This window comes from Sminthopsis crassicaudata, chromosome 3 (assembly GCF_048593235.1).
Source record: "Sminthopsis crassicaudata isolate SCR6 chromosome 3, ASM4859323v1, whole genome shotgun sequence".
In the NCBI taxonomy this organism is placed as follows: Eukaryota; Metazoa; Chordata; class Mammalia; order Dasyuromorphia; family Dasyuridae; genus Sminthopsis; species Sminthopsis crassicaudata.
Genome location: NC_133619.1, coordinates 399,419,846 through 399,440,782, shown reverse-complemented (window position 1 = coordinate 399,440,782; position 20,937 = coordinate 399,419,846). Strand labels below are relative to the sequence as shown.

At 40.4% G+C, this 20,937-nt stretch overlaps 1 protein-coding gene across 2 annotated transcripts in view; it reads right to left on the bottom strand.

Annotated features, from left to right (window-relative positions):
• Positions 1-20,937, bottom strand: part of SORL1 (sortilin related receptor 1) — a 206,326-nt gene that overhangs the window by 35,973 nt on the left and 149,416 nt on the right. For both annotated transcript variants that reach the window (XM_074302641.1, XM_074302640.1), the window contains exons 24-31: positions 17,260-17,382; positions 12,663-12,782; positions 7,442-7,567; positions 6,003-6,110; positions 5,134-5,265; positions 4,619-4,750; positions 3,878-4,012; positions 2,216-2,371 (exon numbers count right to left, since the gene is read on the bottom strand). In XM_074302641.1, the coding sequence (XP_074158742.1) occupies positions 2,216-2,371; positions 3,878-4,012; positions 4,619-4,750; positions 5,134-5,265; positions 6,003-6,110; positions 7,442-7,567; positions 12,663-12,782; positions 17,260-17,382 (1,032 nt within the window). The remainder of the gene's footprint in view (positions 1-2,215; positions 2,372-3,877; positions 4,013-4,618; positions 4,751-5,133; positions 5,266-6,002; positions 6,111-7,441; positions 7,568-12,662; positions 12,783-17,259; positions 17,383-20,937) is intronic.

Genomic DNA, 20,937 nt, shown 5'->3' with positions numbered 1-20,937 from the left:
GGGAGATTCTTAGGCAGTAAGTGATGTGATAAAGAAAGGAGGAATAGAATGGAGACATAACAAATTGCTATGCAAAGCTTTTGTGCAAAGGATGCATGATTACTCTCTATTTCCACAAAAAAGAGAAATAATGTCAAAATATACAGAAAAAGGAAGGATTTAGATTATAAAGAAGGAATACCCTTCTGACTCTTGAAATTGTGAGTCAAGAGATCAGGGTTTCATTTTTTGTTGTGTCATTTGCAGGATTTGACATGTCAGCTCATTTCTCTGACCTTTGTTATTTACTTAATAAAATGGAAGGGACTGAATTAGATAATACTCCAATGGTTCTTAACCATTTCTATAGTTTAATTATTTTTATGCAATGGACCCCTTGGGAAGTTTGGTGAAAACTATGGTCCCCTGCTTGGAATAATACTTTTAAATTCATAAAATAAAAATACACAGTATTATAAACAACACATATAGAAATAAAATCATCAAAATATTTTTTTCAAAAAACAAGTTCATGAACTTCTGCTCTTACAGCTGTCACAATCAATGATTCATATAATCACAGACATCAGAGCTGAAGGGAGTCTTAGACTTGACGCATGCTTCACTCCCTCATTTTCCCAGATGTCAAAATTGAGAATCTTATTTTTTCAACATCCCCCCGCTACTAAGTAGGAGAACCAGGATGTGAATCCAAGCTTCCCGAGGCCACGTTCCATTTAGAACCACCTAGGGAAGGGCCCACTCATTCGGTAAATACTTCTTAAGTGCCTACCACGGGGCTAAGCACTGAGAGAAGCACTGCAGAACTGCTTCTTGGGTGACCCTCAATGAGCTGGTGTCTCTATTTTCCCGAAGTGAAGAGGATGAATTGGGTGAGTTCTCAAGGTCTTGAGAAGCCTGTACACTTCGGGCACGAAGGACAGCCAGGGACAAAGACAGGGAGATGGCAGAGGGAGTGCTGTGTTTGAAGACCCACAAGGACAGCCTGGCTGACTGCAGGCTGGAGAGAGTGTAATGAGACTAAGTGCAGGAAACTGGTTGCGCCTTTCACATGTAGCCACTAGATGGCAATCTTTCACTCTTTTTGAGGAAGAAATCGCCAGGCCTGCCTGGTGCAAAACATAAAGAACTATTCCTAGGCCCCTCGTGGCTGCAGTTCCTGCCCAGGAAAAAGGGGCAGAGCGGCTGAGACCGGAAGAAGGCTGGAAGAGTGCTGCAGTAAGTGCACATGTTCATTGTTACATCTCTTCCCGGCCATCCCATCCAGAGCACAGCCCGGGGAAGTCACTCATCCATCCCACTGCTATCCCTACAGCCCCCAGGACCAGAAGGCAGGTTAGCAAGGAGGACAGGAAAGAAGTTAGGAAGAGCAAAGTTTAAATGCAGCCTAGACACTAGTTGTATAACCTTGAATTAGTCATTTTACTCCCATGTGCTTCAGTTTTCCATCTGAAAAATAACAATAACTGTGGCTACTTCCCAGGGGTTGTGATGAGGATCAAATAGATGATTCTTGTAAAAAGCTGTGCAAACCTTAAAGCACTACTTTAAATGTGCCTACTGTTATTTAAAAAGCAACATGTTATAGTAGACAAATCATTAGGTTAAGAGTTTAGAACCCTGGGGTTCCAATCCCAGCTCTACCTTATCTGGGGCATTATGCAGTTTTCTGGGGTGACAAGGTGGTATTTCTCAGGGAATTTACTTTTATAAAGAAAATTCTGGGTCCCCATTCCAAACAAGAATCACCCTTATTCAGAGACTTAGCTAGATGGCACAAAGGACAGAGCCATGGGCCTGAAGTCAGGAAGAGTTCAAATCTAGCCTTAGGTACTTACTGTGTGACCTGGGGCAATCCACTTAATGTCCCTCTAACTCAGTTTCCTCAACTATAAAATGGGGATAATGGCAGTTACTTCCCAGGGTGGCTGTGATGTCAAGTGCTCAGTGCAGTACCTGGTACTCAGCAGGCACTTAATAAATGTTCGCTCCCTTCCTGCTCCTATCTTGCTGTGCCCCCTCTCTGTCCCCGGTTATAAAGACTACAGTGTCTGGCGGATGCATTGATGACTTCCTGTGCCTCTTGATAGCCTTAAGAAGCCGGGGCCCCTGCTTTCAGTTCTTCCTATCACCTCCCCCGTGCAGTTCTCTGCGGTTCTCGGCTCAGCGGAGGCACCCCCCACGGGAGGCGAAGAGGTCGGCCTCTGAAACTCACCAGCGGTGGGGCAGGCGTCTTCATCAGAGCCGTCGGCACAGTCCTTGTACCCGTCGCACGCCCAGCTGTTCATGATGCAGGCCCCACTGTTACAGCGGAAGTAATTGGGCAGACACGTGGAAGGCCCTGTTGTGCTGGGGGGATGGAGATGGGAATCTGGGGAAAGCAGAGTAACAAAAACAATAAAGTCCACAAGGCGCCCTGGACCTCGTGGCTGAGTGGAGGTGGGGCAGGCACCCTCGGAATGCTGGGTAACTGGAACACTGTTTACTTGGTAGCTTTGGGATGGGCTGGTATGTGGGCCTCCAGGGGTGGCAAGTTCAATCCCAGTACTGACACGGGCTGGGCTCGGACTCCTGGGGTACATTTGTTAGCTGATGGCAGAGGAGAAAAGGTTTAGAGGATTCTGGGTGGCACCAACATCCACCTTGGGTCTGAACAGCTGAAGGGGCTAATCCAAAGTCAACTAGACCAGGGCTCTTGAACTTTTTCCATTCATGACTTTGAGCACATGGGTTTATAAAACAGGTACACAAATTACACATTCCCTGATAATGAACCATCATTCATGATCCCTATATTTAGTTCTATAACCCCATATGGGGAGATGATCCACAGCTTAAGAAACTTGGTACTAGACTATTAAGTGCAAGGGCCCAAACTGAGAGGCTAAAAGATGAGTCCTAAGATGGCAGAGGCAATCCCAACAAGACTGATTTCTCTTGCAGCGAGAGTAGTCCATAGCCTACAAAAGCACTGGGATGTCAATGCCCCCAGAAACAGAGAAAAACTAAACAGATAAATTAGAACAGAAAACTAAATTCATGGGATCAAAAAAGACAACTAAGAAGCAACCCCAGAATAAAGAATTCTTGTTAAACTGAACAAAAAGCAAAATAAAATTCTATTTAGTGGGTCCTCAGGGTCCAAGGGAGAATCCTTTATTCAGCACTCTTATTAAGAATCTGTTGTGTGTATAAGCCATGCTCATCACAGGAAGAGGTGCAAAGCTTAGATAAGATATGATTCTTACCCTCACGGAGCTGATAATCTACGGAATGGTAACTGAACACAAAAAGGTAATTTAGTACTCTCTGCTGAATGACTGTGGTACAGACCGACCCATGCACAGTTCCTGGAATGAAGTAAGAACTTAACAAATACTCATTGACTGCCTGGGCACAGTGAACAGAAAATTGGTGGGGTAGGTCCCAGTACACCAGGCTACTCTCAAGGATATAAGCTGCCAATATACACTGTCAGAGACATTGCAGAAAAGGGGTTCCTTTCAGAGGAGACACAGATGATAGAGCATGAGGTCTGGAATACGCAAGACCCGAGTTCAAATCCAGACTCGGATGTTCACTAAGCTGGGTGATCCAGGAAAGTCACTTAGTTTCTTCTATATACCTCAATTTTCTTAGCTGTAAAATAGGAATAATAACATTACCTATCTCAATGAGGTACCAAATGAGATAATATTTGTAACATACTTAGCACAGTGCTTGGCCCACTATAGGCTCTCTATAAATGCTACTTATTGTTGCTATTATTATCAATTTTTTACCATCATCATTAGTTAGATAAAGGACTTCACATACTGTTCATTCTATAAAGATGAACTCCTGTTAGTTTCAACTTGCTGCAAAGGCAGCTCCTTACCTCCACAATCCTTTTCGTCAGACCAGTCCCCACAGTCATTCTCCTCATCACATTTCCACCTGTTTGGAATGCAATGCCCATTTTCACACTGGAATTGGAAGTACCGGGAGCAGTTGGGTGCTTCAGTAGGGTTTTCTAAAGATACCAACCATGAGCAGTAGTTACTTTCCCAGTAAGTATTATTCAGAGATGTCAAAGATCTACTTATATCTTTCGTACCAAGAACTCAGCTATATTAACCAAGGCTACTAGACTTTACAAAAGAGACAAAGAAGTCTTCTATAGAATTCCATAAAAATTCTACTCTTCTTCATGAAACTCAATTTCCTAAAATATACCATATCATTTTGGAAACCATTACCTAAATTTAAATTTAATCATCTGACCAAAAGAATGGTCAATTGATGAAAATTAATCTATCTGCAAATTAGGTCATTTGGCACTTTGAAGAATATTATACTCAAAAATATGTTCAAATATATTACATACAACATATATACACACACACACATTCATCATCACAATATAAGGAGCTGTTCAATAGCTTTCAAAGTCTCTCAAGACATGACAATCCTTAAATGAGCTTTGAATTAGTTTCAGCTCCTAACAAAATTACATCCTTGCATATGACCAAATTTCATTTCTTTTTATTTCTTCCTGAATTAAGAAATGTTATAAGTCAAAGAGTAAGAGTACAAAGATTGAACAAGCACAGTCTTAAAAAAAAAAAAATTAGCTTACCACAATTGGCTTCATCTGAGTAATCCCCGCAGTCATCCATCCCATCACATTTCCAAATCAAACTAATACAAACTCCATTCTGACACTGGAAACTGAACTGGTCACAAACCTTGTGGAATTCAGGGTCATGGGCTGACAAAAGAACAAATTAGCATGAAATAATGATCATTTCTATGCTAAAAAGTGCAACATAGCAGAGCAACACAAAGGTAAAAAAGACCTGAACATTTCTCAAATGCTCTTCTGATCTGAAGATTCTATGAATTACATTAAGCCCAAGCCAAAAATACAAAACAAAACAACAACAACAACAACAACAACAACAACAAATAAAACACCTCTAATCTCTTAATATTCTGACTATTATCAACTAAAAAGGCTTATACTACTTTACTAATATCTCCTAAGTCTCCTAAGACAGTCTGTGTTGAGCACTTGACAGAACTCTAAGCTAAGTGGATAAAACAGCCCTTCCACCATTTTAAGGATATCTTTTCCTTAAGCAACCCACTTACTGCATCCAGCGAAAGCTGCATCCTCATCTGAGCCATCTCGACACTGGACAATGCCATCACACACCATGGACTGGAAGAGGCACTGCTGGTGGTTTTTACACACAAAGTCCATGTACCGAGTACACAGGGGTTCTGAAAGATTTCACAAGTAGCAGGAGATTTCAATTAGATAAATATCTAGTAAGGCCCTACTATCTGCAAAGAAAGCCCTGTTAGACATCTGAGGAGACATAGTAAGTACAGATAAAATTCTGCCTTTAGATTTTAGTCTAGCAAGAGGTACAAGATATAAACAACACTGATAAGTAAAATGCACTATAAAAACACGATACAAAACAAAGAACTATATGAAATCCAGGGAGGAAAGGTCTTTCATTATTAAGGAGTTAGGAGAATGAGAGGAAGAGTTTCATAGAAGAGGAAGTATTTTAGTTGTGTTTAAATGGATGGTTTGGAATTCAGGAGGTGAGGAAGCTGGTGGAACTTTCCAACATTATTCTGTGTAACAATTGTCACTTTAGGCAAACAGAGCCTTAAGTCAAGGCATTAAAACAATAATTTGGGATTTAAAGCAATTTCAGGTCATAAAATGTTTCATATATGGTCACCAGCAATACTAGATAGGCATGTAAGCAACCCAGGAGACAAAATCAATGCCCACTGAAGCAATTTAGCTGAAGCTTCTCTCAACCAAAGCCCAAATGTACGCATTCCCTCTGGTGTTGTCTATCTGCCATAGGAAACCAGTAAAAGACTGCCTGAGTAGCTGACAGTCAGTCTGGTTACAAACTGTCCATGAGCAGCAATCAGAAACCTACCACCATGGACACACTGTCAGTGGCCTCCCATTGGAAAAGTGCTACACTCACCACAATGCTGCTCATCTGAGCCATCCGAGCAGTCGTGGAGTCCATCACAGTGCTTGCTGGAGGGAATACAGGTAGCATTGGGGCAACGGAATCCATTGCACTTCTTCTCTGGAATTTGATAAAGAAAGAGAAAGGGGAAAAAAAATCAGTGCCCAGGAGCAGAGGGCCATTAAGTTTAAATCAAATGTTTAAAATAACAATAATAATAACAAAAATCATCCTGGGAGGAATTTTAGACATGATGCAGTCCAATCCCCTCATTTCTAGAGATGAGGAAACTAAAGACCAAAGTGCTTAAGCAAGCTCTGGGAGTAAGCAGCTGAGCCTCCTAAAAAGGGCAAAACCCCTTTAATAATTTCATTAAAGCATTTTACCATCGATCCTCTCAACAACCATGTAAGGTAAGGAGAACAGGCTCCTATCTCACCTTTACCCCTTCTATCAATCTTTCAAAAAAAATAATAGTAATTCAACATTAAAAGACTAAAGGATTTACCTGAAGTAAGACACAAAAGTCTGTAGAGAAATAAAACTAAGACCTTCAATTCATACCACCATTTCTGTGGCTCTTGCCTGTAGCGTGCTCTCCTGGCAGTTACAATTACTAGTCTGTCCTAGACCCACCAGAGTACCTTTGACCACTGTCCTCTGCAGTGTCAACTCTACCCGGCTTGCCTCCTCTGAGGCCTTCAAAGGTCTCTGGCCACAATCTCTTGAATCTATAGCTTAATAACCGGTAGCGCACTCAAGAACAGCCACGTGTAATCTTAAAAGCCTTTATTATACCTACTCACATAATACCCTGACTGATGCCCTGACTTGTTGGTTCCCTAGTGAACACCTGGTCAGAAGACCCACGTGTTCACTACTAAAGTCCTTACCTCTTTTGGCTATCCATCTTGGCTTGGCCACCCAGGCTAGGGAGCCAGAGTGAAGAGCGCCAGGTTAAAGAGAGTGACCGCTGCCTGCAGTGGGCTTACATAGGGCCGGTGAGGTCACACACACAGCCAATCAGCGAGAGAGTCACCCATTACGAAGCTATCTCAAAATGGACAGGATCCCACGTACAAGGCAGTCCTAATATCCACAGAAATTATTTCCAGGCCTCAATGATGCGCTGTGGCGCAGCCCATTTAAAGGGCCCTTACACTTGCCAAAAGAACACTGGCTGCAGATCATAGGCAGACATGATTCAAAGTGAGAATGGACCCACCCTGAGTCCTAAGGAAGCCATCTCCCTGTAAACAGGGTAGGGTGTCCCTTCTGGAAAAACAGCCCACTGAAAGAAACATTCCCAAGTCCTTAGAATTGGCTCCTTAAAACTCGGAGCTAGGGGAGTTTTCCTAGTTGGGGGGAATCTCCCAATAAAGAAGGAGGCACTCCCCTTAGGGAAGCCTCCAGGCACTTCTCCTAGTGCAAGCCAGAAGCATGGCACTCACCACAGCTGATGGGGTCCTCATCTGAGCCATCCTGGCAATCAGCATCCCCATCACAGGCCCAGCGCTGCGGGATGCAGTGCCCATTGTGGCACTGGAAGCTGGAGGACTCACAGGTGTGGAAGATGGCTAAAAGCAAGGCATAAAGAAGAAGCAGCATCACAACTGTCTCTTCTCTCCCCCACCACCCACTGAGGGCAGGGAGAGCTCCCTAGTCTGAAGGATCTGCCTTATTATGCATGCAGAGTCTAGAAAGCTGGGGGAAGCTCAGGGGTACAGTCTGGTGAATGGGCTGGCATTTCTAATGACTACTTTTCAATAAGTTTTAAAATTGGGAAAAGTCAAATATTCTTCTCTCTTCTCTTTCCCCCCTCCCCCACTCTGTCTTTCTCTCACCCTTCAGATCCTTACAATATATATTTTTCAGGAGCAGCTGTTTTTTCTTTGCTTGAATTGGTCACATTTATTTTTGCTAGCACATGCTGGAAGATCATTGCTATAGTATATTGGCAACCAGAGTGATAAAAGACAATTCTTGACTGTGAATTCTATTATATTTTATTTAACGCTTTGTCATGGAAAAGTACCATTATGGTCAGAATTCAAATTTCCTGCCTCTGGATTTAATATTTTTAAATAGTTTTAAAAGCTTAATAGTTTGTGCAATTCTGGGAAAGTCGCTTAAATCTCTCAGGGTCCCATGCAGCTTTCTAAGCCTGTATAGGTTGATGTCCATTTTCATTAGTAGAGAGAGGTTCCACACCAGAGGTTCCCTTTAAGAATGTACTTAGAGACTTACCTCACCATAACCTAACAAAATAAAAATAATTACTACTACAATAATAATAATGCCTTGTTTCCCATTTGTAAGTCCTGTGTCCCCAAAAAGAATATAAGTTCTCAAGGACATAAACCATTTAAAGATTTTTCAAAACTGCTGCTAATAATTGTATGATTTTACTTCCTAGGATGATTATATAAGACAGTAGACATTTAGTAAATATCTGATGATATAGTAATACTTTTTCTGAAAAACAGAAAATGTTCTCACTTCAATCCCTTCATTTATTCTTACTACAAATTCTATAGGGTAAAGTTGTCTTTTAGAGGTGAAAAAACTAAATGTAACCTAGTAATTTTAGTAAACCTAGAGAGTGGTTTACTCAAGGTCACACAGCAAGTGGGTTCTAGAAATAAAGCTACAGCCTAGATCTAATGATCCCAGAAGACTGGGCCCTCTCTACTTGTTTAAATTAAATAGAGAGGAAGACTGGAATTAAAAGCAAAAGAAATGACTGAAACTATGGCCCCAGGCTGAAAGGAAACACCAGTGCTTTAAAGAGATTGCTCCATATCTCTGGTTTGAAGGGTGAAATTTCTGCACTAAAGAGTTCTGCTAGCTGCCTGCCTTCGCCATCTGATTTTCTCTTTCTCTACTTGAGCAGAAAGTTATTTATACCTATCTCCTAAGAAAGAGGGAAGGGGAGGAAAGGAGGAGAGAGAGAAAGGGCAGGGAGAAGAAAAAGGGAAGGAGAAAGAGACAGAGAGAAGGAGAGAGGGAAGAAGAGAGAAAGAAGGAAAAGGAAGATCTGAAAAGAGGAGGAGGTAGTGTTGAGGGGAAAGAGAAGAAAGAAGGGAAAGAAAGAGAGGTTGGGAGGGCAGAAGGAGGAAAGAGGGAAGGAGAGAGGGGAAGGAGAAAAGAGAGAGACCCAGAGATTGTATTAGAGAGGGTAAGAGGTACTTTTCTTACAAATCAATTAATCATATTAATTCAATGGCTTGACTGATACTGCAGGATTTCAAGTTAACTCAAGTGTATTCTAAAGATAATTTAAAATGCAAGGAAAGATAGTGTGTCCTTATGGGTAACAAGCTGGACTCGAGGTCGAGGTCGTAAAGGCCGGAGTTCAAGTTCAATCTTTATCTGTGCAATTAGAGATAAGTTATAAGCTCCCTGGGCCTCAGATAATTCTTTCAGACTAGAATAAGAGATAGCATTTACATAGCACTTTGTAGTTTGCAAAGTGCTTTAATAAGTAAAAATCGTCCTGATTTGCTAAATCACTTTAAAACATATGCTATCTCCATCCTCATCTTCTTGCTATACCTCCTACAAGACCAGTGTCTCATATGGCAGTATGCAAATAAAAGCACCAGATAATTTAATATGTTACTGTCAGACACCTGCAGTCCATTAGGTATCTTTTAAAAACACATATATTTCCAGGAAGGAGAATAAATGTATCTGTAATGATACCTGAGGTATTACCCCAAAACAATAATTTTTTACATCATTTTAATTTATTATTTTAATACACCTAATAACCTTTCCAAATGCCTCATCACATTTTCTTCTTCCTTCATGAATGAGTTGCTACCTAGAATGATTCCACATCAAGTAGCAATTTCCAGGACTTTGTTTTGTTTTAAAATATTTTTTTTTTTTTTTTTTTGGTGAGGCAACTGGGGCCAAATGGCCAGCTGGCTGGCTAATATGGCTGCCAGTCCAAACTCTCCATTATTAAAACATTTAAAACCCTCTAATCTCTGCCTTGACTCAGTTTCACCAGCATTATAGTAGAAAGGTCACATTTACTAAAATTTTTGTAATACAACCTCCACTGGGCCTTCTCTCTCAGTGCAGCAAGGAAATCTTGTAACACTTTCTGCCTTTCTGGGCCTCCTTCAGAGCTCAACCCAGAGCCAAGGTGGTACAAAATGTCGTTTCCAATATCTCCAATTCCAAACCATTTCCCCTTCTAGTATCATCTCTCTGAGGCTTTCTTCCATAATCAAGTCAGTCAACCTCTATCTCTCTGTCTTTTCTCTTTCTTCCCCTTCCCCTTTCCCCACATATCTCTCTATATCAATCATTCTCTCTATTGCTTTATCTATAACTACATACATACCAGTGTATATGTGTAGTGTATGTATGTTTTGTGTATAACTATATCTACATACACATAGTTGTTATACATATATTTATAGATAATGCAATGTACATATGGAATCCAGTGTATATGTGCCTTATTCATCCTTAATCATTTGTAGATTGTCTCCCTCATTAGAATGTGAGCTCCTTGCAGGCAAAGACTGTGTTTCTGCCTTTTTTTTAATATTCCCAGAGTTTCTCAGACAGCCTAATAAATAAAGAATGCTTAATAAAATACTTGCTTAATATTGTTTAAGTGATTTGGAGGCAGAGATTGGGTGAGAACACTCCACTTTAGAGATTTTCTATTATTCATATTCTTTCCTCCCACCTTTTTTTTTTTTATTGCATTCTGAATGATACTCCAGAGGTAGGTAAGGCTGAGTTTAAATTAGGTTAAAGGTTTCTGGAAGAACTAGGTGGAAAGGGTCAATTTATATGAAAAGATTAAAAATACCCCTTAGAGTAACAAGGAGTAAATTATGGAAAAACAATACCAGAACTGGAAAGGACCTGAGAGATCATCTAATTCAATGCCCTGGCTTTATGGGATTAAAAAAAAAAAAAAACCGAGGTTCTAAGAGGTATGATAATTTCCCAACATCACAGCTCCTTAGGGGCAACTCCAAACCATAACATGGGTTTCCTGGGCTCTTAATCTCAAGGGTTTTCTGCTCCATCTTGTTACCAGAGTGATCAAGATACAATTCAGAGAATGGGAGCACTTGAGTGTCTAACACAGTCTATTATCTAATGAGTCACTCTTTGACCTTGGGCAAAGCTTTCCTGCTTCAACAAATCCAGCCGCAGCAACTGATTATCAGCAAATGAGGTTTTACCATTAGCCAAACACGAGCAAGGTCTTTCTTCTTTCCAGATGAATTATGGTCTCCAGAAGGTTCAATTGTGTAGAAGTGCCCAAGGGCTGGGGCTAACTGAAGGTCAGCCTGCCTTGACCTATTTTCTTTGGCTATTTGGTCACAGCTTAACTTCTTGTAGGAAATGGAAAGTCATGTGCACACATCTTAATGAGCTCCCATCTGACCCCAGATTATTTCAGGAAGAGGGAGAGGGAGAATCCTCTTAGGAAAGTTTGGAAGGACAGTTTCTAGAACAAGCTTTCAGTTGAGAGTGGCAGGAGCTACAAATTTGCTCTCTCAGTACAACCAGAGGAAAAAGAGGGGTGGGAGATGTAGATGGAACCTTCCCTCCTTCCCTGAGAAACGAAGTGATTAATTCATTTCCAAGCACAGGTGTGGGCTCTGAAATACAACTTTGAGCAATTTGGATAACAAGATACTCGATCACCTTGCAATTTGCTAACAGAAATGCCTAAGTGCTTCCCACTAATTTATAAACTTGTCATATGTCCAAACAGGAGTTTCCTAATGATGGTCAGCCTTTCACTGCTTGACAACAGTCTATCATGGGGGTTGTTTTCTTCACCCTGCTGTGAGCCTAGATACACAAAGGTTCCACATTGCGGATCCTGGCTCGCCAGCCCCACTCCTACTGCAAAACATTCTGGTGAGTTACTTGAAATTAGCCAGTTTCTTCTGGTCAGGCACTTTAGGAAAATCCATTAACTATTACAGGTCAAAAAATCAACGTTAAACTGACCACTTTAGTAAACAGAAGCAGGGCCACGAGATAATTGTTGAGAAATTATTATGTACACAGCGTGCACTAGGCACCGATGGGGAAATGTAGAAACTTGAGATAGGGTCCTTCTCCAAAAAGAGATAAATCCAAAACAACAAATAATACAAAAGGCACTTATACTTAAAATTCAAGTATGTCACATAATGTATATATAGGTACCATGGGGGAAATTTAGTTTTATTTTTCCCATTTATGTTTTTAGATAGGTAAAAATATAAATTAGTTGTGATTCTTTGAGTCTCTTGATTCAGGGAGGGATAGCAAGGCTGCTCAGGTATACTAAGGGGTAGAAAAGGTGAATTTTAAAGTTGTCAACATACAAAGCAAGTAATTCACATGCATTAAAATGATAGGTGATAGTATCACTTAATGATAGGTGATTATTATCATGTCCTATTCATATCAATTACCTAATTCTGCTTGGATTAGTAAAAATCTCTTATAATGTTTCATGTCCCATATACATACATACATACATAGTACAAATGTTTAGATTTCATATTCTGAAACATACAACCTAATCTCTTTATTCTACTTTGGGGGAGGGGGAGATGGGAGAAGGGAAGTAAGCCTTTTGAACCACTGACAAATAAGGATAACCATGAGAGCCTGGTTCCCTGAGCCACTCACCCGTACAGTTGGCTTCATCAGACCAATCCCTGCAGTCATTGTCCCCATCACATACCCAGGAGGAACGGATGCACATTCCTGAGGAGCAGTTGAATTCATCATTTCGACACTGGTGAGCTTCTAAAGGAGAGAAAACGGGACAATGAAAAGAGAACAAGACCTGATCCGGTCAGACCAATGAACCCTGTACTAATTCTTTTGTCTCTGATAGAGGTTCCATCAAAGCACAGCTTTCCTTCTTGATGGGTTCAAGATGAGCCTAAACTTTTCTATTTCCTTGAGATAGTCCCATTATAGGATCTATTCTCCAAGAGTTTATACAAATTTGTCTTGAAATTATTTACTGTTTATATCACTTTATATTCTTATACATTATTAAAAAGGGGCTGATAAGATTTGGGGCCTTTGTTTTTAAATAGCAGGATGCTAACTGTGTGTCAGGAGTGAGGAAGGATGAAGAGGGTTAGAAGACAATGTTTGTCTTCTTCAGGCATCAACAACACAACTCTGCCTTATAAAAAATCAATCTGGATACAGTGATGTCAATCCTAACAAGTTAGGAGTGATACAGTATCTCTACCCTTAAGATGCTTCAAGTGGTAGAAGAAACATAGTCTTTTCCCTAAATCATTTTGGATAGATCAATCTAACTACTGGGAGATTAAAAGGGAAAGAACCATGCTGAGTATCCCCACAAGGCAGACTAGATATGAGTGAAGATTTTTTTTTAAACATATTTTTAAAAGATAAAACATTAAAAAGTCATACTTTTTAAACATTACGTGTCCATCAGTTAGTTCATGGGGTGAGATAGCACCTGATGCAAGATTGAGAACTCCCAGCTGCTCCCCTTGATTGTTCCTAAGCCTTACAGACATATTAGAGTGCTGCTCATCCCCTCGACCACCCCCAGTTACTTAGTATGTATTTTGCATTTACCTTTCTGTGTTCCAGTGTTTTTCTTCTAATTGAATACAAATTCCCTGAGAGGTCTATTTCTCTTTCAACTTTATATCTCTAACCCTTAGCATACTGCCCTTAAAGTCTAGGTATAGAATAAATGCTTTTTCAATGATTTTTCTCTGTACACATATTATGGATACTTCATTTTACAGTAAAATAATTGCCTGACAATAGGCTTCTAAAATGCCCAGTTGCAGCATCTCTGGCAAGTCAGGTAGAAAAACCTGAGGAGTAGATACCTTGGCCCCAAGTATCCTGCCTTGTCCACAGGATCCATTCAACCAATCATCTGATGGATGCTCAATCTCCTCAAGTGATCTCCCTCTTCAAGTGCAGATCTTAATCTATACATATCTTTTTTACCCAGATAATTCTTAAAATTATAGATTTGGAGCTGGAGGCATTTTAGAGATTACTGACAGGTCATCCAACTTGTTCATTTTACAGATAGGCACAGAGAGCTAAAGCTTTGCCAAGATAATAACATGGCTAATAAGTATCTGGGGTAAGATTTGAATCCATGTCTTCTGGACAAATATCCAGCACAATATCCTCTATACCATGTTGCATGTTGCCCATCCTAGAAATTCTCCACAGAAGGTCCACCCAATATGCTGACAAAAGAAAGGAAACCTCTTTGTTTTTTTCTATTTCACTGACATAAGTGCAACATTTGGGCTGTTCATCTGTTTATCCTCATCTTGGTCATCAGCCCATTCCCAAAACATCATCCTCACTAACATGATTTACACCACTTGCACTAAGTCCTCCTTAGAAGTATATCTCAATGTATTGCTATATGGCTCCGAATTGCCCTATACAAACCTATGATTCTGATATATCAGAGACTATAGTGTTCTATGAGTCACATCATTACCAGGAAAATTATTTTGTTTTATTTATATTTTTTTTCACAGTACATATGCATGAGTAATTTTTTATAACATTATCCCTTGTAATCATTTTTCCAAATTATCCCCCCTTCCTCTACTCCCCTAGATGACAGGCAATCCCATACTTTTTACATGTGTTACAGTATAACCTAGATACAATATATGTGTGTAAATCCAATTTTCTTGTTGCACATTAAGTATGGGATTCCGAAGGTATAAGTAACCTGGGTAGATAGACAGTAGTGCTAACAATTTACATTCAATTCCCAGTGTTCTTCTCTGGGTGTAGTTGTTTCTGAGCATCATTGATCAACTGGAAGTGAGTTGGATCTTCTTTATGTTGAAGATATCCACTTCCATCAGAATATATCTTCATACAACATTGAAGTGTACAGCGATCTTCTGGTTCTGCTCATTTCACTCAGCATCAGTTCATGTAAGTCTTTCCAACCCTTTCTGAATTCATTCTGCTGGTCATTTCTTACAGAACAATAATATTCCATAACCTTCATATACCATAATTTACCCAACCATTCTCCAGTTGATGGGCATCCATTCATCTTCCAGTTTCTAGCCACTGTGAAAAGAGCTGCCACCAACATTTTGGCACATACAGGTCCCTTTCCGCTCTTTAGTATTTCTTTGGGATATAAGCCCAATAGCAGCACTGCTGGGTCAAAGGGTATGCACATTTTGATAACTTTTTGGGCATAGTTCCAAATTGCTTTCCAGAATGGCTGGATTCTTTCACAACTCAACCAACAATGTATCAGTGTCCCAGTTTTCCCACATCCCCTCCAACATTCATCATTATTTGTTCCTGTCATCTTAGCCAATCTGACGGGTGTGTAGTGGTATCTCAGAGTTGTCTTAATTTGCATTTCTCTGATCAGTAGTGATTTGGAACACTCTTTCATATGAGTGGACATAGTTTCAATTTCATCATCTGAAAATTGTCTGTTCATATCCTTTGACCATTTATCAATTGGAGAATGGTTCGGTTTCTTATAAATTAGGATCAATTCTCTATATATTTTGGAAATGAGACCTTTGTCAGAACCTTTAACTTTAAAAATATTTTCCCAATTTGTTACTTCCCTTCTAACCTTGTTTGTATTAGTTTTGTTTGTACAGAAACTTTTTAACTTATAGTGATGACCATGTTCAATAATATCTTCTGGGTACTAAATGGGGCATAAAAGTTACGTTAGTTGTTTTATGTTAAAAGGTATTCCTCAGACCACAGAGGAGGTCCTGTGCAAAATCCAATCGGAAGGATTCCTTAGAAGAATAAGCCTTTCTTTAAACTCTTTATAATCTTATAAGCCTTTGTAGTAAAAAAAAAACAAACCAAAAAACCTTCCCAACCCCCCATCCAATACCTTGGGTAGTAGCATCAGAGACCTGAATTCCCCAGTCCAATGGGGAATGAACTTTCTGTTTGGGGGCTGCTCCAACTCACTGACAGATGTGTGCTGGTAGAGCTTCATTTCCTTATCTCTGAACTATGGGTGAGTGTTCTCTGCTGATACTGGCACAGGTCTCAGACCCTCACATACATAAGGACAATCTGAATCTATCTCCCTCCTTGGAAGGGTAATCAACCTTACACTTGTCTGTGACTCTTCCCAGGGGTTAACCTCCACCCATTCTCTAATCAATTACTCCTGGAGGCAAGCAAGCAGGATCCCGGCTGCCACTCCATGGCCAGGTGTGTGATATCTGTGTAACAAACAGGGAAAGAGCCGGCTCTTAAACAGAGGAGGGGCCCAAGTCACATTCTGCTGCAGCTGTTCAGTTGTCTTCAGTCGCACCTGACTCTTTGTGGCCCTAGTCAGAGCTTTCTTAGTCAGGTCACTGGAGTGGTTTGCCATTTCTTTCTCTATTCACTTCACAAAGGAGGAAACTGAGGCAGGCAGGGCCCCTAAGTGCCTGCCAGAAACCGCATCTGAACTCAGAAGGCGAGTCTTCCTACTCCAGGCCGCCACCTATTGCCAGCCCAAGTCACCTCAGACTCCATTAAACATGGAACAACGACAATCAGAGAACAAGTGTGTGATTGGTGCTTACAAGGCTTCCGAGGAAAGTGGTCAGATTTGAAGAAAAACAATCAAATCTCCACAGAGATGGGAAGAAATGTTTGTCTGTGGTATTCTCTATTGTCAGCAGTCTCTCCAAGGATGGTTCCACAGACATTCCACATCCAGATCTTAAAACCCCGACTTCCTGGCCTATCAAATATTTGACCCGCCCCAAACAGTAATGGCTTGCTTTCAAAAAGTCTTTTCCCCTGTCATATCTATTGTTTTACTTCATCCCCAGAGAGCCCCTGAAATGCAGGTAAGTCAGAGACCATTCCCTCCATTTTACAGATGGGAAAACTGAGACCAAAGGAGGCAGAAGTGATATTTCCAAGGTGAAAAAATGCTTTTGTGGCATAGCAAGCTCTAAAATTCATGCCTTCCAACTCCCAAAGAAGCATTATTCACTTCATTTTGGATATGATATTTCCATTCAATTTATATCCAGATGAAATGGAGAGAAAAACTTTCAATTAACTATGTTATGCAGGTGGTAAAGTGGTTTAAAATCTGAGCATGGGGATAAGTCATCTAATTAGAATGGAGCAGATGTTGGAAGTCTTCTCTACCTAGCAACTCTAAGATATTCTTTATTTCAAGTGGGAAGACATGGTCTGTGATGGTAGAATCTCCAGAAGTCAGCCCTTTCTTTTTCCTTACCACAATGATTTTCATCACTATTATCTCCACAATCATCCTCCAGGTCACATTTGTAGGATAATGGGATGCAAGTCCCAGACTCCTGGCATCGGAACTGGGTGTCCAGATCACAAATGGTGGTAGCTAACAGGAGAGAAGATACAGGGAAGCAGTAAATGAGTCAGATGATATGATTGGGAATAACACTGCCTATCCTCCCCAACTCCACTCAACCAGTCTTAGAAAAGCACAGAAGTTCTACACTCCTTGAAGCTCCTACCACCTATTTCTCTCCTCCTCCCTGATTACTGAATCACCAACTATTTAGATGTCATTCTCTCATCTGCCACTCACCTCCCATTCTCTCATCTCTTTCTTCCTTAATTCCACCTTTTCTCTGGTCCAATGCAACCCTAATCAATCCTTTAATAACTGTTTTCTGGATTCTCCTTCTATAGTGAGTGTATACTACTTCATTGTGGACCACTTCTCCCATAGCCCTTCAGTTCATTTGCACTCAATGAGACCTGGCTTCCCTTCCCTGCATCCCAGGCCACCTACTCCTGCACGACTATACCTTCACTTTCACCCCTGACCCACTAATCCCAGAGAGGGAGAAGGAATACTCCTAGATTCCCACTTCCATTTCCAGAATTTCCCTTTGCTTAATAATCTCTCCACCATTTTCACTTTAGTTACATCAAGGTAGCAGTTGTATATTAGCTCCCAAGGGATTCTGCTTTTTGCCTAAGGATTCAGTGCCAGGTTCACCACCTTCCCTTCTTTCCCAACTCCAAACACCAAGGTGTTCAATATCCTTCAGTATCCTAGCAGATATTCTTTCAAATGTCCCATGCCCTATCTCCTTCACTCACTCAACAACCCCAAAAGACAGTCACATCACCAGTCTCACAGTACTCACAAACATTCCATTTCTTTGTTCAAATATTCCTGAAATCTTTCTAATTTTTGGTACTTTTTTTTTCAGTCTTTCACTTTATTCTGACTTCCTCATCTATTCTATAATTTACCGATTCCATTGTGGTACCCCTTACTTCACTGTCTTATTATCACTCAAACTCGCCAAACCCTAGGCTTATTCTCACTATCTGCTTCCTCTAATCAAACTCCCGTGTCACTGAATAGAGATGGATGAAATTGCACAACTGTGTTAACTGGGTACACTATAAGTCTTCACTAAAACAACGCAATCCTTTTATTCATCCCTTATTCAGTATCTCACTCATTACAGAAGTTATTACAAACTTTCTCTTGTTCCTTCAAGCCTCCCAATCTCTCCTTCCCCCTATTTTTTCAGCTGAGGATCCTGTCTCTCAATTTACTAAGAAAATTAAAGCCCTTAAACACATTCCCTCCTTTCCCCTTCTTGTCATCTCTCAACACTCTGACATCCTCTCTGTCTCTGATAATGGTGTAAAAGCCAAACTTTCAACATGTGCCTTTGATCCTATCTCCTTCTATTTTCTCCAGCAGGTTGTCACCTCATTGATACCTACTCAGCCTCTCTATTCAGGCCTTTCCTATTGCCTTCAAAGGTGACCAAGTCTGTATCATCTTTAAAAAAACCATAACTAGAACATTTCCCCCAAGCGATCATTCTAACTTTCTCAAATTCCTAAAAGAAATAACAATGCTTATTTTCTCTATTTCCTTTCCTCCCATTTAATCTTCAATCGTATGGAAATTGACTTTCAAGCTCATCACTTAAATGAAACTGCTCTTTCCAGAATTATCTGTGGTCTTTCAAATGCTAAATCCAACAAACTTTGCTCAGTTCTCATCCTTTTTGACCAATCTGCTACATTTAAAGCTGTGGCCACCCTCTCCTTCTGGAAACTGCTTCCCTTCTGGGCTTTTGTGTCACATTTTCTGCTGGTTCTCCTATTACCTGTAGAAGAACTCAGCCTCCTTTGCTGGCTCCTCATCCGTATTACAGCCCTAAATGTGGATGGTCTACAAGGCTCTGTCCAAGAACTTCATACTCTCACTAAATTTATTGACTTAATTACCATTTAAAAGCATGTAACTCCCAAACCTATATGTCTAGTTTCTCATTTAAGCATCATCCCATATTACCAGTTACCCAAGGAACAATTCAAATTTGTGTTAGACAGACCTTAAACTCAACATGTCTAAAATTTAATTCATTATATCTTCTCCTAAACTCTCCCCTCTTTCCAGACTTTTCCCTCTTTCTAACAAAGGAACCACCATCCTTCCAGCCTCTCAGGTTTGTAACAATGGTGTTATACTCATCTCTCTCTTTTTTTTTTTTTAAACCCTTCCTCACCCCACTCAGCCAGTCACCAAAACTTGCTATTTCTTCCTTTATATTTCTTACACCTGCATCCTACCCCAGTCGTACAGCCACCATCTTAATCTAGAACTTCTTAGATGGATAATAACTATCTAATGAGTCTCCCAATCTCAAAAGTCTCTTCCCACTCTAATCAACCTATACCAGAAAATGGCAAACTATAGCACATGGATCAACTCTAGCTCCTGTCTTTGTTTAAACTATGAGCTAAAAATGATTTTATATTTTAAAATAAAAATTTTATTGAATTTAACAAATGAGCAACTTTTCTTACCTCATGGGCTGTAAGCAAGCAGGCAGGCCAGATCAAGTCCTTGAGTGCCCCTTTTTAAACAGTTGCCAAAGTGTTTTTTCCCCCCCAGATCTTGTTATCTGACTCCTCTCCTCTATAAATCCTATCCCCATTCCCTCTAAGATAAATACAAAATTCTCCATCTAATTTTTAAAGCTCTTCATAACCTGGTCCCAACCAGCTCTTCCACACTTATTGACCAACTGTAACTCCCCTTCTCATACTCTTCAATCCAGGCTAACTAGCTCTTTTGCTCCTCATATAAAGAGCTTAATTTCTTTTCTTTAGAACTTTGTACCAACCATTCCCTATGCCTGGAGGGCTTCCTTCAAGGTGTGTATTAGGTATATCACTTTCTGCATCAAGTGATTTCAAATTCCCTCTCAAAGATAGTGCCCCTCCTCTATTTAATCTATGTTTATTCTCATTATACTTATTGTGTACAGCATCCATATTTGTACTTATCTCCTCCAGTAGACAATAAGCTCATTGAGGACAAGGACTGCTTTTATTTATTCATTTTTTTTTATGAACAACTGTTTGCTTAGTACTTAGTCCAGTAACTGTTAACAGAGTGGCTACCCAATAAATGTTTGTCAATTTATCTTCCAACTCCCCATTTTATAGATAAGAAAAAATTACTCAGAGCAGTTAAATTATTTGCCCCAGGTCACACAGGCAATAAAGGACAGAGTTGGAATTTGAACCCACGCTCTTCAACTATAAATTCCACATTTTCCACTGAACCTCAGTGCCTCTCTAGTCCATTAACAAGATTTTATTAAGTGCTTACTATGTGCCAAGCACTGGGAATATAAAGAGAAAATTGAAATTCAAAACTCAACCACAACATGAAGATTACATTCTACTGGGGAATGAACTGAGACTTAAGTACATACACCCATGTGCACCAGAGGTGAAAGGCCTGCTACATTCGGAGCTTCTGGGGCAGGGGGGCTAGGGCTGCAGGAGCTAGGACCCCTTTTGTTTTCAGGACACTACTCCTAGAGGAGGCTAAGGAAGCTGGCTGCTCCCAGATGATACTGGACCCTCCCCAGTGAGCAGCAGA